The sequence below is a fragment of the Melospiza georgiana genome, chromosome 24 (assembly GCF_028018845.1).
Source record: "Melospiza georgiana isolate bMelGeo1 chromosome 24, bMelGeo1.pri, whole genome shotgun sequence".
In the NCBI taxonomy this organism is placed as follows: Eukaryota; Metazoa; Chordata; class Aves; order Passeriformes; family Passerellidae; genus Melospiza; species Melospiza georgiana.
The window spans coordinates 8,254,556-8,271,796 of record NC_080453.1 but is presented as its reverse complement, the minus strand read 5'-3'; the positions used below and the strand labels follow the sequence as shown (position 1 = coordinate 8,271,796).

Genomic DNA, 17,241 nt, shown 5'->3' with positions numbered 1-17,241 from the left:
AACCAGGACAGGCCTTTTCCTTTTAAAATCAGAGCAAATAAATAATTTAATTGTGCAAATAACCTGGGGAAGCTGCCTGGGACTGGTCACAGCCCAGCTGGGAGCCCACGGGATGGGCACAGCCTGACCTAAAACTCACATCAGGGCTCATTTTCAAGCAAATAGGTACAATTTTAGCCAGTTCTGAGTCTTTTTTTCATTGCAAAAGGCCCTCTGAACAGAGCCCTGTTGTGCTGTGACATTAAAAAACAAAGAGCAAGAGAAACTCCGTGTTTACTTTCCAAACTTTGCGTTTATTTTATAACAGTGCTGTAGCTCAATATGGATATTTTATTTTTTTTCCAGCTGGCTGAGTTTGGTGAACTTTGGGTAAACAGGAGGGGGTTTAGTCAGCCAGCTGCTTAATTGGCTGATGATATTTTCATTAAGGGAATTAAAAGCACTTGGGTAGAGATGGGTTAGTGGAGAAATACACAGCTAGAAACAGCTCAGTCCCAGAGAAACCTGGATGCTGCCTGCCCCCCAAAAATGCCTCCAGCACAGGGAAAGCTCATCAGTCACAGACAAAACAGAATCAGCCAAAAATCCTCTCTTTCCTAAATATATATATATATATGTTTGTATATATCTGTGTGTCATCAAGCAGGACAAGAAAAAGGAAGTTTTATATTATTTACATCCACTTCTAGAAAGGGGTGGGAGGGGTTTATTTTTGGATTTTATTATTAATTATTATTATTATTGATGGATTTTGCTCTGCTGCAGCCCACAATGCTCCTGTTCCATGCATAACCTGGGGTCACATTGCTCTGGTGGGAATGGGAGGGGACGCTCAGGAATGGGGATGGGACACTCAGAGGTGGGGATGGGACATTCAGGAATGGGATTGAGACACCCAAGAATGGGAATGGGACATCCAGGCATGGGAGTTGGACACTTGGACAGGAATGGGATATCCAGAGATGGCAATGGGACACTCAGGGATGGAAATGGGACATCCAGGAGTGGGAATGGGACATCCAGGGTGGGGATGGGACACTCAGGAATGGGATTGAGACACTCAAGAATGGGAATGGGACACTCAGGGGTGGGAATGGGACATCCAGGGATGGGAATGGGGCACTCAGGAGTGGGAAAGGGACATCCAGGGGTGGGAATGGGACATCCAGGGATGGGAATGGGGCACTCAGAGATGGGAAAGGGACACTCAGGGGTGGGAATGGGACACTCAGGGGTGGGAATGGGACATCCAGGGGCAGGAATGGGACACTCAGGGGTGGGAATGGGACACTCAGGGGTGGGAAAGGGACATCCAGGGGCAGGGATGGGACCTGTCCATCAGTGGCAGCCGCAGGATTTCACCACCATGTTCCTGTGCTTTTTGAGGATGACGTTGTTGTTGCTGTCGTAGTAGAGGACAGAGGTGGCACTGAGCTTGGTGGGGGCACAGCACGCCTTGGGCACGGCCTCAGGCTTCATCAGGTGGACCTGGGGGATGGATGGAGCCCGTCAGTGCCAGCAAACGTGGCTCCAGGCAGCAAACCAACCAAAAAAACCCCGGGTGAATGGGGGGATTATTTCCATCTTTTTGCAAAAATATTTATTCTAAACTCCAGGCAGTCCCTGCTGCGGTTTACATTGGATCAGGGCTCGTGGCACTGCGTGGGCCAGGCAGCCCCTTCATTAATTTGGGATTTCAGGGCCCTTTTTTCTCACAAAAACAGACAAATGACTAAAATAAAAAAAAACCCCATAAATCAGCACAGCACGGGTCAGGCTCCGGTGCGTTCCAACAGAGATTCTCCACCCCAAACTTAAACCCTAAAATCCACAACACCTCTGTGAGCAGGGCTGCACTCTGGGATGGCTTTTCCCTGCTGGGGACAGGCGTTACCCAGTGTTTTCCTGCAGGGGCTGGAGGAGGCTGGCAGCCCACGGGAGCCCCGACATGTGCGATTCATTTACAGCAGGGGCAGCCGAGCTCTCCCAGCTCGGAAGTCCGGTGTTTTTGCTGTCCAACCCTGCTATTTGCAGCTCAGGCTGGGGGCTGGCACGGCTCCACAGCCGCCTTTGCCCTGGCTCTTCCCAGCAGGGCCGGCTCCAGGTGATTCACATCCTGCCCCAGCAGCTCCGCTTTGGGAACAGCGCCGGCTTTGGGGGCGATGGGTGGGTGTAAGGTGGGGGGGGGAAAAAGCCCCTCCCTGGACGGTTCCCAGCCCCTGGAAGTTTTTGTTAGTGTCAAAATTAAAACACCTTCAAAGGCCGGGCCGAGGGCTCGGCGCTCCCTGTAATTAACCGCGAGCACCGGAGCCGGGCGGGCTCTGCCATTGGGAAACCAAACACTCACAGGGCAGGAAATTCCAGAAATTAAAGCCCTGGCTGGGATGTGGGGTGGGTTTGGGAAAAAAACAAACCCAAGGCATTGAAGCTTTTCTGGCTGGGAATGTGCTGAGCCCAACGTTTGGGTGCTGGGGCTGTGGGTAAAGCCTGAGGGACAGCCTGGAGAGGAGGATGCAGGGATGACACTGAGAGTTTTTTGGGGGAGCTCTGGTGTGCCCTGGGCTTGTCTCTGCTCCTCATTTCACTGCCAGGGCAGAGGGATCATTAATCTGTCAGAAATAATTAATTTTGCCCCAGCTGCTGTTAAAAATGGAGCAGTCAGAACATCAAGAGGTGAGGGAGCTCTGGGATGGCAAAATTCGGCTCTGGTTGAGGGTGAGGGACAGAGCTTTGTGCCCTCACTCTGGGTATGTCCACAAATGCCTTGAAATTCCATATTGGGACCTCCTGTCAGCTTGTGGTGGGGGCCAGCCTGTGAGCAGCCACCCAGATGTGTGAGCAGCCCATCCAGATGTGTGAGCAGCCACCTAGATGGGCATGAACCCACCCAGATGGGCAAAAACCCATCCAGATGTGCGAGCATCCACCTAGATGGGCATGAACCCACCCAGATAGGCAAAAACCCATCCAGATGTGCGAGCACCCACCTAGATGGGCATGAACCCACCCAGATGGGCAAAAACCCACCCAGATGTGTGAGCACCCACCTAGATGGGCATGAACCCACCCAGATGTGTGAGCACCCACCTAGATGGGCATGAACCCACCCAGATGTGTGAGCACCCACCTAGATGGGCATGAACCCACCCAGATGTGTGAGCACCCACCTAGATGGGCATGAACCCACCCAGATGTGCCTTCACCCACCCAGATGTGCACGCATGGTTCTTTATTCCAGTCGGGATCCCGACTGCGCCCTCCCACCTGAACACCCCAAACCCAGCCTTGCTCATCCCAAAATCCCAGCTCATCCTCGGGCTCTGAGTGCTCCCCAGGGCCCTGGATGTCCCCCCAGGGCTGCCCTGCACTGACCAGGGACTGCAGGATGGCGTGGTTGGTGGCGTTCATGCACGAGTCCAGCGGGAATGCGCACTCCCCCTCGCAGTAGTAGGCTGAGTATCCCTGTGGAGCAATCACCCAGTCCTGCAAAAATAGCAAAAATTGGGATTACACCAAGGGTTTAACCCTTCTGTGCCCCCTCATCCATTCCCACCTGCACAAACAGCTCAGCAAGGGTTTATTTTTGGTTTTTCTGGATCAGCCATGAGTTGTTCGGGGTCGCCGGTGGGGATTGGGGTTGTGGCTGTTCCCGTTTGCCTTCCCAGCTCCTGGGATGGTTCCATGGGCAGCATTCTCCTGGGAGGGAGCCCAGAGGGGGGAAATGGAATGATAGAGGGGGGTTTTTTTGGGTGTTTTTTGGTCATTTACTTCTCCCAGCAGACAAGTACCAGCCAGCCAAGGTCCTGGAAGCTGACGTAGAGCTCGTGGCGCCGGCAGACCTGCCGCCCATCCGTGGGGTGCACAACATCTGTGGGACAAGAGAACAGGGATTTCAGCCATGGAATTGGGTGGGATTCACCCCCTGGGGATTGGGATTAACCCAGGAGAGCCAAAGGAGAGGAGCCTTTGTTGCTGCACAAAGGGAAAAGCAGCTCCAGACTGGCCTATAAATTGGTATTCAGCTTTGGAAGGGCTAAAGCCCAGCTTTGCTCGCTTTGAGGGTTTCCCAAACTCAGGCCTTCCTGCTCCCCTCCTGCCTGAGCTTTCTGGAGCTGTGACACCTTCCCAGGGCTCCAAAGCCAAGGGCAATGAGGCAAAAAATTCCAATATTCAGTAATCCTGACACGCTCACAAAACACCATTTCCTTGAGGGCATCCAACCCAAACCCTCTCAGCACCTCCCAAACTACAAAAACCTCCAGCCCTAAAACCTCAGGACTTTTTGCTCTGCTTCCCTTGGGCCAAAAAAAATTTGGGATTTCACGGTGCTGATGAGCAGAGCCTCGAGTTTTCCATAGGGACACCCCTCCTCCTGCAGGAAACACCTTACCAAAAATCCCTGGGAGCTTGTTTGGGTGCGGGAGGTCGTTGGATTTCTTGTGCTGTCTCCTCCTGGCGGGTTTGGCTGCTCGTGTGACACGGGAGGGGCTGGGGCTGGCCCGGAAGAATGTCACCATGAAGGGCTGCTTGGAGCGGGGTCCCCTTCGCCCCAGGAGCCCGGCAGAGCCCGGATCCACGCTGTGCCCTGCAGGGACAGGACCATCCTGGGGGTTTGGCCTCAGATGGAACTGCTTTGGTTAAAGCAGAGGTGAAAAATACAGGAAATTTGCAGCAGGAGGTGTGGTTTTGGCATGCCAGCGTGAAATGGTGACGTGGGGCTAATTCAGAATTAAAAGTGATTTTGTCCTTCACCCCAAGGAATGGATGGGGCTGTGGTTCCTCCTCTCATGGAAGAGGAGCTGCTCTCCATGTGCCTTCCCACCTGGAAAAGACACTGCTGGAGCAGATTTAATCCCATGGGGAAAAGAGGGTTAATCCTCAGCCACACACACAGAGGATCCCTCCAGGTAAGGAGCTCATTAACTATTAATGAGCTTAATTACAGTCCACAGCCATCAGAACCTGCAAACCCAGATTGCTGGCACCCATCAGAGCTGGAAGTTCAAAACTGCACTGAGATCAAACCCCCCCAAGCACATCCACAGCACCGAGAGGACCCCAATTCCGGGGAATTTGCCCCCAAACTCCGCAGGCAGGTGGGGCAGGCTCACCATCATCCGTCTCCACGTAGAGCCGCAGCCCCAGGGTGTATTTCTGCTCCACTGCCCAGTGGCTGCTGGCAGCTGTGACATCAAACACCAGCCAGCCCTCCGTCCCAGCGCGCAGCTCCTGCACATCCAGCAGGAACAGGTCGGATTCCCTGCGGGAACAGGGGGAAGCAGCAGGTGAGTAACAGCACCCAAAGGGCTGTTTGGGTGGGATAATGGATGGGGATGACTCCTGGGAGCTGTGCCCGGGCACATCCCGGCTCTGGGGTGCTGGACACCGCGGGGGTGTCCTGGGAAAAGCTCCCTCGGTGCCCAGGTGGAGATGCAGGGCGTGGCACCGCCCTGGGGAAGGTGTGGGAGCCGCCGGACACGGCGGTGCCGCTGCGGGTGGGGCGGGAGGGAAAGCCTGGGGCTGCTCCCCGTTCCTGTCCCCATCTTCATCCCAGTTCCCATCCCCTTCATTTCCATCCCCATCACCCCATTCCCAACCCCATTCTCCTCTTCTTCAGTTCCAACCCCTTTCCCTTCAGTTCCATTCCCACTCCTATCTTCATTCCTGTACCCACACTTATTCCCATCATCTTCATCCCCATTTTTCTCCCTATCCCCATCCCCATTATCCTTGTTTCCATTCCCATTTTCAGTCCCTATCTCCATTAACCTTTTCCCCCTTCCCATTTTAAGTCTCTATCCCCATTAACCTTGTATCCATTCCCATGCCCATCTCCTTCATCCTCACCCCCATTCCCATCCTCTTCACTCCTATCCCCGTTCCCTTCCCATCTCCTTCACTCCCACACCCTTTTCCGCCCCCATCACCTTCATCTTCATCCCCATTCCCATCATCTTCACTCCTATTCCCATTTTCTTCCCATCTCCTTCCTTCTCACCCCCATCACCTTCATCTTCATCCCATTCCCATCATCTTCATTCCTATCCCTGTTCCCATCCCATCTCCTTCATTCCCATCTCCTTCATTCCTACCTTCATCCTCACCCCCATTCCCATCATCTTCACTCCTATTCCCATTCCCTTCCCCTCTCCTTCACTCCCACCACCTTCATCCTCACCCTCATTCCCACCATCTTAATTCTTTCCCCTCTCCTTCATTCCCACCCCCATCACCTTCATCTTCATCCCATTCCCGTCATCTTCATTCCTATCCCTGTTCCCTTCCCATCTCCTTCACTCCCACTTTCATCCTCATCCCCATTCCCATCATCTTCGCTCCTATCCCCATTTTCTTCCTCTCTCCTTCATTCCCACACCCTTTTCCACCCCCATCACCTTCATCCTCATTCCCATTCCCACCATCTTCATTCCCTTCCCATCCCCTTCATTCCCACCCCCATCACCTTCATCCTCACACCCATTCCCACCATCTCCATTCCTATCCCCGTTCCCTTCACGTCTCCTTCACTCCCACACCCTTTTCCACACCCATCACCTTCACCCTCACCTCCACTGCCATCATTTTCACCCCCATTCCCATTCCCTTCCCCTCTTCTTCATCCCCACCCCATCGCCTTCATCCTCACCCCCACTCCCACCCCCATCGCCCCGCACCATTTTCTCCGCACCATCCCCACTCCCCTCGCCTCCATCCCCACTCCCACCCTCCTCATCCTCATTCCCACCCCTTTCCCAGCCCCTGACCTGTTGGAATGCTGTGCAGCCACCTCGTAGATGCTGACGTGCAGGCTGCTGTTGCCGTGCCTGGGGACGGCGCCCCGGGATTTGTAAATTCGGAACTCGGCGGCCGTCACGGCCTCTCCCGCCGGCACCTGCGTCAGGTCGAACCTGAACTCCTTCCAGTAGGGCTTGGGCGACAAAAGGTCCCTGTCCTGCTCCACTGAGGAGGGAAAAAAGGGCTCAAGAATGGCCGGGACAAGCCTAGAACATCCCCGCTGAACGCCAGCGAGTGGATTTTGGGGATAAACGCGCTGGTTTTGAGGCGCTCGCCCTTGGTTGGAAGTTCCCGTTTCTTCCCGTCTCCCGAGGGTTTGGATCTGGATCAGCCTCCCCTATTTCTGCAATTTATTTCGCTGTAAACCCACCAGCTTCCCCTCCCAGCCCTCTTCCTCTATTAGTAATTACAATCAAAATAAATTCAAATTAAAAGCGCAAACGCTGGCTATGGGAGGAGCACAGAGAATGTGCCAGGCTTTAGCAGCCTTCTGTACTTCATCAAAAGGTGGAAAACACACCAAAAAAAATGAGGTTTTGGGGCAAAAATTGGGGTTTTCCGAACTTTTCTTGCAGCAGACAAGCCCAGGTCTCATCAGGGCCATCACTGGATATCACAAGTAAAGACTTGTCCATAAGTAAAATTTAGCCACAAATAAAAATTTTTATCCTGTGTATTTTTGGGGAGTTGGGAGGGATTATCAGGTCACTGCTTTGTAAAGAAACCCCTCCCTTTTTTCCTGAAAACACTTTATTTCTCCATCACACTGGGACGGGAAAAATCTGATTTTATTTTGTTCGTCCATAAAGAATAAACCTTCCTTTCTCTATGGTAATGCAGCCCCCGCAGTTTTGCTAATGTGCAATTATTTCCTTCAAATTGTTCTTTAAAAATATCCCAATCTTCCTGGTCTGAGTGTAATTAAAGTTTATGATTAAATATGATTCAATGTGACTAAAGCTTCTCCTGCTTCAGGCACAAAAGCAATGTAACCTGGTGCTTAGTTTTAAAAGTAAACTAAATAATTAACTAAAAAAAAAAAAAAAAAAAACAAAAAACCATTTAAAACACATTTTTTAACCAATTCCAGGGGAGATATATTCCAAATTTAATCCACCATAAGCTTGCCATTCCTAATATATAAAAATATATATTATATATAAAAAGATAAATATATATAAATATATAAAATATACTTATATGATATTTATAAAATAATATGTACTTATAGAAAATATAAATTATAAATATGTAACATTACATATAAATAAATAAACATAACTAATATAATTATATATATTGATATATAAATAATATAATTATATATTATATATTTTTATATATGATATATAAATAATATATATTTTTATATATGATTTAATATATATTTATATATAATATAAATTATAAATATATATAAAATATCTATTATTTGTATATCATATATCAAAATATATAATATATATTTTATAATATATAAAAATAAGTTTATATAAATATAAAAATAATATAAATATATATTTATAATATAATATATAAATATATTAAAATAAATATATAAATATATTAAAATATAAAAATATATTTAAAAATATATATATACATATACACATATATTGGAGGGAGCAGCGCATCCCTCCAAACCCAACCTCAAGATTTTACTCACATACCCACAAGTTTGGTTTTTTTTTTCCCTTCTTATTTTTTCCTCTTTTTATTTTTTTTTTTTGCCCCTTTTTTTTTTTTTTTGGTTTTGTTTTTTCAAATCCCACATTCGCTGCAGCTCCCGGCCCTCACCACAAGCCGTGTTATAAAAAGAGCCGGGCGGATGCGGAGAGCGTTTCCTGCCCTGGTGGTGGCTGCCAGCTGGGCAGGAGGATGCTGTGGGCACCTGTGGGCATCGGGGGGCACACGGAGCCCCCCAAACCCTCTGCAGTCCCTCAGGCCCTTCCCTCTTTTCCATTTCTTCCACCGCCCCATCCTGGCGTGGGTTTTATTCTTCTGGATTCTTGGGGCCTCGTGGTGCTCACAAAAATCCTTTAGTTCCCCCCAGAATGCGAGCAGAATAATCACCTCTGTTTTTTCAGCGCTGATAATCCCCCTGTGAGTGTCCCACATCAGTGCAGGGGACACTCCAGGTGTCCCCTTGTGTGTTTTTGGTCATTTTTGCTCCAAAATCTTTGGCTGTAGCTGCACCCTCACCCAGGGATGTGCAGAAGGATTTTTTTTGTCAGGGCCACAGTGACCCCACACCAGATTAAAAAGCCAAAAAGGTGATTTTTGTCCCCTAAAGTGACGGCCTCTAAAAATTTTTTTTAAAATGAAAATTTCCTGTTGGTGTGGAGGTGATGGAGGGGTCCAGGGTTGAAGGCAAATTCGGTGGGAGGGGAGCCCAGGGACACCCTGGCAGCAGGAGAAACGCAAAAATTAGCTGGGCTGCAATTAGCTGAGCTCCTCGATGAACCAAATAAGCTGGATCTGTCTGGGATGAAATCCTGGGAGGAATCCCTGGATTCTTGTTGTGTCGCACTAAAACTGCAGATTCTCTGCTGCTTCAGGGAGGAAAAAAGGGAACCCCTTTGTAAGGGGAGGACTGAGGGAGAAGCTCCCCCTTCTGTGCCACCACCGGGGCACAAGCAGCAGCTTGGAGCGCCACAAACAGGAGCTTGGAGTTTTTGGAGAGGGCTCAACATCCCCGTGTCGGCTGCTAAAACCAAAATTGCTGTGAAATGGGAGCCCTGCAATCCCCTCCCCGAGCTCCCAGCAGAGCCGTGGCTGCTCGGATGCTGCTGGGGGTGTGCTGGAGGTGCCCCAAAAGGGCGGTTTGGGGAGCCCAGGGTGCCTGGGAACCGGCCCCTGCTCCGGCTTGACGCGGCCACACCAGCAACCCTCAATTATCTGTGGGTGGATGATCCGGATTGCGGAGCAGAGGCACCAAAAAAGCCCAGCCCAAGAGCTTTGTTAGCCTTTTCCCCTCCTTTGGCATCATCCCCAGGAACTGCTGCCCCTTCCCCCAAAGCTGTGTCCCCCCTGTCCTCCCATTACCCCCAAAAATAATATAAAAAATCATTATAAACCAATATAAACCCTCAATTATCTGTGGGTGGATGATCCGGATTGCGGAGCAGAGGCACCAAAAAAGCCCAGCCCAGGATCTTTGCTCATCCCCAGGAACTGCTGCCCCTTCCCCCAAAGCTGAGTGCCCCTCTGCACTCCCATCACCCCCCAAAATAATACAAAAATTATTATAAAGCAATATAAACCCTCAATTATCTGTGGGCAGATGACCAGGATTGCGGAGCAGAGGCACCAAAAAAGCCCAGCCCAAGCGCTTTGTTCGCCTTTTCCCCTCCTTTGGCATCATCCCCAGGAGCTTCCCCCAAAGATCAGTGCCCCTCTGTCCTCCTATCACCCCCCAAAAATAATCTAAAATTTATTATAAACCAATATAAACCCTCAATTATCTGTGGGCAGATGATCAGGATTGAGGAGCAGAGGCACCAAAAAAGCTCAACTCAACACTTTGCTCTCCTTTCCTCCTCCTTTGGTATCATCCCCAGGAGTTGCTGCACCTTCCCCCAAAGCTGAGTGCCCCCCTGTGCTCCCATTACTCCAAAAAATAATCTAAAAATGATTATAAACCAATATAAACCCTCAATTATCTGTGGGTGGATGATCCGGATTGCGGAGCAGAGGCACCAAAAAAGCCCAACCCAGGAGCTTTGCTCTCCCTTGGCATCATCCCCAGGAGCTGCTGCACCTTCCCCCAAAGCTGAGCGCCCCTGTGTGCTCCCATCACCCTCCAAAATAATCTAAAAATGATGATAAACCAATATAAACAGCCTTGGGGCCGTTCCTCTGTCAGGGGATGCCCAGCTCCACCTCAGCTGAGCCTCCTGGTGTCTCCCATTCCCAGCTCCCTTCCCAGATCCCACCCTTCCCTTCCTCCTGCTGCCCAGGTTATTCTTAGCTGCACGTTTTTCCTTCTATAAACTCCTACAAACCGTGCTCCACTCGTAATTACCGGGCCTGGCTGCTCCCCGTGGGTCCCCACGATCATTTCGGACGCCAAATTAAAAGGAGATGCCAGGATATTCAACCACATCAAGTGCTCTGCGTCCCAAAATAGGTTTAAAGGAGATGCAGGGAAGATGCTGTCCTTTGCTAGCAAGCAGGGGGGAAAAAAATAAGCTCTGGAGGATTTCTGAAGTGGGGAGGGATTTTAGGAGCTCTCCCAACACATCCAGACTCCCAGTTTGCTTCCTCCATCCTGCTGGGATGAGCACTGGGAGCTGCAGGACACAGAGCTCAGCCACGAGCACCCTGTCCCAGGTGCATCCCAGGATTTATTTGGGAAGATTTTCCCATCAAAACACACTCAAAGGGTCCATAGGGAGCACTGGCACCTCGGCACAGGATGCCAAGGATTTATTTGGGAAAATTTTCCCATCAAAACACACTCAAAGGGTCCATAGGGAGCACTGGCACCTCGGCACAGGATGCCAAGGATTTATTTGGGAAGTTTTTCCCATCAAAACACACTCAGAGGGTCCAGAGAGAGCACTGGCACCTCAGCACAGGATGCCAAGGATTTATTTGGGAAGCTTTTCCCATCAAATCCCACACAGAGGGTCCAGAGAGAGCACTGGCACCTCGGCACAGGATGCTTCCACCCCACACTCAGGGTGCCCTGAGGTGCCTGAGGTGCTGTGGCTGTTTTTGGGTTCCTCTCCAGTGCTCCCTGGATTTTCCAGGGAGATGTTTTGGCTGTGGGTTCATCTGAAACAGCCACAGGGAAACCTTAAAGATCATTTAATTCCAAGCCCTTGCCATGGGACACCTTGCAATAAATCTGGAGCCAGCATGGAAAGGGGGATGTGTGTGCTGTGGTACCCTGGGATGCTGTGAGCCCTCACCCCCTTCCCATTCCACATCTCCCTGCTCCACAATTACCCCTGCCCGTATCCACGACTTACAGCTGAGGAGAAATCCCAAATCCCATCCTCACCCGGGGCTTAAAAACCCCAAATCCCACCGGGCTGCTGCAGGGAGGGCACAGGAACAGCACAAAGCAGGAGGAGCAGAAATTGGGATGGGATGGGATGGGATGGGATGGGATGGGATGGGATGGGATGGGATGGGATGGGATGGGATGATCCACCATCCCCAAACGCAGCTGGGGCTGCCCCTGTCCCCAAACCCGGCCGTGTTTTGGGATTTTTGTCACTCCACCTTCCCAGGAACAAGGAGTGCCCGTCGGGAGCGGCTCCCACAGGTCCAAAGAGGTCCAAGTGCCCGATGGGGCACAGACTTCACCCCATTTGCATGTCCCCATCAGGATAATTGTGCAGCTAATTATGCATGCAAATGAGAGCTGGCCTTCTCCCACAAAAAAAACCCTCCTTATTTAATTAACATGAAGGGGCTGAGGAAGCCGCAGAAATCAAAGCCATTCAAATGGAAGGCTGGAGCTGTGCTCCACAACTCTCCTGGCTACTCCAGGAGCTCTGGGAAGGGCAGCAATGCCCCTGTGTCAGCAGTGCCATCTCCTAAATGCTCCCCTGAGCATCCCACCGTGGTTGCCATCAGACCTGACCATTTTAAAGCTCATTTGGTGCTTGTTGCCCCAAGCGCTGAGGGGATTTGGTGATTCAGTTTTTGTCTCCATCACTCTCAGCTTTCCCAGGATGCTGAACTGCACCAGTTCCCTCGGGGCTCTGGGTGCGTCTGTTCCAGGGGGATTCCTCACACTCACGAGTGGTAGAGGGGATGTAGGAATGAGTAAGAGACACCTCTACAACCCCTGCCTCGCCTAAACCTCCTCCCAAGGGTGCAGATCCCTCTCCCTGCCTCCCATCTCCGAGTAGGGATTCTCCCCACCCTCAGAGGTTGTGGGGAATTTTCTGCTCGGGGCACCCAAACATCCCTTAAAGCAACGAGCAGGGGCAGGGAAAATCTGCATATCCCAACTCCCGGCCTGCAAATCCCGCTGGGTTCAGCCCTGCGAGAGGATTCATCCCATCCCGAGGGTTTCTGGCCCCGCTGATGCTGCCTGGAAATACGAGGGGTGCTGGAGCCTGGTAAGCAGCCGGACGGGATTCCAGCAATAATCAGCAGCCCGGAGGGTTTATTTGGAGCCGGGATTCAGTGTCCCACCGAGGGGCACCAGAGCCCCGTTCTCTGCCCACCTTGTGCCCGCCGGAACGGGGACAGCGGGGGTGGAGGAGCCTCCCTCGGCTCCTTCTCGCTGCAGGACATTCTCCTTCTCCATTTCCTCCTTTTTAAGCGGAACTGGGACTCATCCCGGCCACTTTCACCCCGCCACCGTGTCCCTCATCACCACCGTGTCCCTCTCCCCGTTACTGAGCTCAACTTTGGGAAGAAAAGTTCCTCATTTGAACAAGGGCTGAGAAACCACCCGGAGGGATGCTCGGAGCCGCCGGTACCACGATCACGGACCAGGAGCTGGGGCTGGCATCGGCTCAGCCCCGTGCCCGTCCCCGGTGTCCCCCCGGTGCTTCCCGGCTCTCCTCGCCGGTCCTGCTTTGGTCCACCCGGTTCCTCCGTGCGCTCTGGTCCTCCCCGGTCCTGCCTAAACCAACTGGATCATCCCTGTGTGTTCCCACCGTCCCGGTGCCCCCGGTCCTGCCAAACCCGCCGGGATCCTGCCCGCACATCCCGGTACCAGCGGTACCTCCCGGTGCGCTCCGGTCCTCCCGGTACCCCGCACATCCCGGTACCCCGGTCCTGCCTAAACCACCCGGATCATCCCCGTGCGCTCCGATCGTCCTGGTGCCCCCGGTCCTGCCAAAACCTCCGGGATCCTGCCCGCACATCCCGTTACCCCCGGTACCCTCGGTGCGCTCCGCTCCTCCCGGTGCCCCGCGCACTCCGGTACCCCCGGTAGCCCCGGTACCCCCGGTGCCGTTTCTCACCCATATTAACGAGGCTGACCACGGTGTCAGCGCGGCTCACGACGCTGCCGGGCGGGGGGCTCTGCGTGCTGAGCCCGGTGAGCACCGGCCGCGACACCGCCGCTTCCTCACCCTCCTCCTCCTCCTCCTCCTCGCCGGCCACGGCGTGGTACAGATCGAGCATGAAGAGCGGCGCGGCGGCGGCGGCGGCGGGGGCGCGGGGCCGGGGCCGGCCGGGCAGCCCCAGCACGGCCAGGATCTCCCGCTGCACGTCCCGCCGCTCGCCGCCGCTCAGCCGCCGCTGCGGGACCCCGGCGGCGTGCGGCCGGCGGCGGAGGGCGCTGCCCGTGCCCAGCTGGCACAGCGCGGCCGCCAGCCAGAGCAGCGCCACGGCCCCGCCGCGGCCCATGGCACCGCCGGGAGCCCCCGCCCGCCCGGTGCGGAGCGGCCCCGGGCACCGGCACGGCCCCGGCTGCGGCCCCGGCCCCGGCCCGCCCCGGCGGGGAGAGGGAAAGGGACGGTCCCGGCAGCGGCACCGCCCCGGCCCTCCCCGCCCGGCGGCTGCGGGGCACGGGGAGCATCGCTGGGCATGAGGAGCGGCCGGAACACAAAGTTGTGGAGACCCAAAGGCATGGGAATCCATCCCTGGGGATGTTGTCCTCGTGGGTAGCCAAAACCGTGGAGACCCAAATTCATAGGAACTCATCCCTAGGGATGCTTGTCCTCCTGGGCACCCAAAGCTGTGGAGACATAAATTCATAGAAACCCATCCCTGGGCATGCTTGTCCTGGTGGGCACCCAAAGCTGTGGAGACCCAAATTCATGGGAATCCATCCCTGGGGATGCTTGTCCTCGTGGGCACCCAAAGATGTGGAGACCCAAATTCATGGGAATCCATCCCTGGGGATGCTTGTCCTCGTGGGCACCCAAAGCCCTGGGTTCCCACCCTCACTCACACCCAAAGCCATCCCTAGGGATGCTCCTGCTCGTGGGTGCACAAATGCATGGAGATCCATTCCTAGGGATGCTCACCCCATGGGCACCCACCCCTAAGGAGGCTTCCCCTTTGTAGGCAACCAAACCCAGGGGTGTCCACCCTCACTGGCACCCAAATCCATGAATATTCACACCTGGGGACACTCACCCTTGATGGAAACCAAACCCAGGGGTGTCCACCTTCACTGGCACCCAAATCCAGAAATACTCACACCTGGGGACACTCACCCTTGAGGGAAACCAAACCCAGGGGTACTGGCACCCAAATCCCTGAACAAACACAGCTGGGGACACTCACCCACCTGAGAAATCCTCCCAAGGCCAGCCAAACCCTTGGATACCCCCTTTCATCCCTTCCCCACCCCACTGAGCCTCACCCACCCACCTGGACCACTTTAATTTTGGGGCTGGGCGGTTCCCTGCTCCATCCCACAAGAAAACCTGGGTGCAAACACCCCCTGAATCCCACAGCCACTGCCTTCCCCCCACATGGGATAAGCTTCTTTACAAAGCTAACACTGGGGAATAAAGCAGGAGGCAAGATTGTTTATTACCGCAAGCAATTTTAATACAAAAATGTGTCTGGTTCTTTTAAACAATTCATTGGTAGAGCTTCGGTTTTGCCTCAATTTGAAACCAATTGAGAGAATCACACAGCAACACGGTCAGAGCCGGAGAGGAACAATATTTAATAAATACAGGAGCTGTGCAGAGCCCTCGTCTCCTGGTCACTTGGTCGAGTTGGATTTTATTACAAAGAAAAAGGGGCGTACAAAAGCGAGACAGGACTTGCAGCGACTGTGCTGGTGAGACTCATTTCAAGGACAAGCAACTGTGCGTGTAAGTCCAGATTTCTCCTAGGAGCAGAGTTCACATCAATCTCAGCCTGGCTGGAAGTGGAATGACCAGTTAAATAATAAATAGGAAAACAAAAGAGAGATGCAGATAAAACAGTGATTGTGTAAGGAACGCCTCGGGGCGGGCTGGTTAAGCCATCAATCCAGAAGATTCCTTGATTTTGGAGGGCCCACCACCTCTAAGGGATGCATCCCAGTGATCCAGACCTGCAATCCTACCCTGCATGTGAAGCCCTTCCTCAAACCCTTCCCCAAACCCTTCACCCTTGGTTTGTTCTTTAAAAAACAAAGTTGTCAAGACAGTATTTTCAAGACAGCAAAATTGTCACGGCCTTTGCTGTAGTGTGTGCAAATTTTATTAAAGTCAAACTCCGCTTTCTTCAGATAAAACCACATAGCTTTAAAAAAAATGGAAACATAAGCCCCAAGTCCCCTCACCTCATGTTTCTCTGGTTGAGGTATCTGTGATTTACAAAAAGAGAGTTCCTTGAACACTGCAGGATTCAGGTCTTTGCTTTTAAATATAATTTACCTTGCTGAGACAGCAAGTTAAGTTTATAAAGATGCATTTAGGAAACAATCCTAAAAGATAAAGCAGGTTCACACCCTGCACCGCGCAGAAATCCTATTTATATTTTAGTTTTTCTTTATACTTTCACATCTTGACCTTTTTTTTTTTTTGCTTCCTTTTTTTTTTTTTAAAATCTTTTTCTTGATTTTTTTTTTCTTTCTCTCCCACATTTCAGTTTTCCAGGCCCCTCTCTAAACAGGGGGGTCACCGAGAGGCAATTTTTTTTTTTTTTTTTTTAATATCTACATAAATATTCACATGAAAATAGTAACTTACAAAAAAGGAAAAAAAAAAAAAAAACCAAAAAAGAAACCAAAAAACAAAACCATAAACCAAAAAAGAAATAATAATCCAAATAAGGCAGCTTCATAACACAACTTTTCTTTTACACTTTTAACAATATAGTTTCTCCCATTTAGAATAAATATACATCCAATGTAGGGCTAAAAAGTGGACACGGGTTGGGCGCTTTTTTTTTTTTTTCCTCGTTTTTTTTCCGCGTGTGTTTTTCTGTTTGCATGTCTGCTTTCCCTTCCTCTCCCCGGGGAAGGGCGGCGGGGGTACAGTATTATCTCTTGGGGCCGGGCGTTTTCGGGGCGGCGGCGGCGGGCGCCTTCTTGGACATGGTGGGGATTTTGGAGGGCTTGGCGGCGGCGCCGCGGCGGGAGCCCTGCCCGCCGGCCGCGCTGCTCTCCGAGGTGTCCGAGCACGCCGACTGCGTCTCCAGCAGGTCGAAGTCGGAGGCGTCGCTGCCCCGCCGGCTGCTGGCCCTGCTGCCCGTGCGGCTCCCGGCGCGGCTCGTGGGGCGGCTGGCGGCCTTCTTGGGGTCTGCAGGGAGAGCCCCCAGAGCCGTCAGCAGGGAGGTTTGTTCCCCCTGATGCCCTAAGTTTTGCTCCTCCCAAGGCCCTAAAGTGCGTTCCCCTGATGCCCTTTATTCCTCCTGATGCCCCAAGTTTTGTTCCTCCTGATGCCCTAAGTTTCGCTCCTCCCAAGGCCCTAAAGTGCGTTCCCCTGATGCCCTTTATTCCTCCTGATGCCCTAAGTTTCGTTCCTCCCAAGGCCCTAAAGTGCGTTCCCCTGATGCCCTTTATTCCTCCTGATGCCCCAA

General features: G+C 52.2%; 2 protein-coding genes across 14 annotated transcripts in view; both read right to left on the bottom strand.

The window, feature by feature from the left end:
* Positions 1–310: 310 nt before the first annotated feature.
* On the bottom strand, positions 311–14,118 carry LOC131093057 (bone morphogenetic protein 8B-like). Its single transcript, XM_058040055.1, has 7 exons — positions 13,731–14,118; positions 6,765–6,960; positions 5,112–5,260; positions 4,391–4,585; positions 3,789–3,868; positions 3,373–3,483; positions 311–1,488 (listed from the first exon to the last, which is right to left on the bottom strand). The coding sequence occupies exons 1-7, from the start codon at positions 14,116–14,118 to the stop codon at positions 1,339–1,341; spliced, it is 1,269 nt and encodes a 422-aa protein (XP_057896038.1). The 3' UTR covers positions 311–1,338.
* A 1,118-nt stretch (positions 14,119–15,236) lies between these two features.
* Positions 15,237–17,241, bottom strand: part of MACF1 (microtubule actin crosslinking factor 1) — a 149,947-nt gene continuing 147,942 nt past the window's right edge. For all 13 annotated transcript variants that reach the window (XM_058040211.1, XM_058040208.1, XM_058040212.1 and 10 more), the window contains one exon: positions 15,237–16,961. In XM_058040211.1, coding sequence (XP_057896194.1) covers positions 16,702–16,961 — 260 coding nt within the window. In that variant the 3' untranslated portion in view covers positions 15,237–16,701. The remainder of the gene's footprint in view (positions 16,962–17,241) is intronic.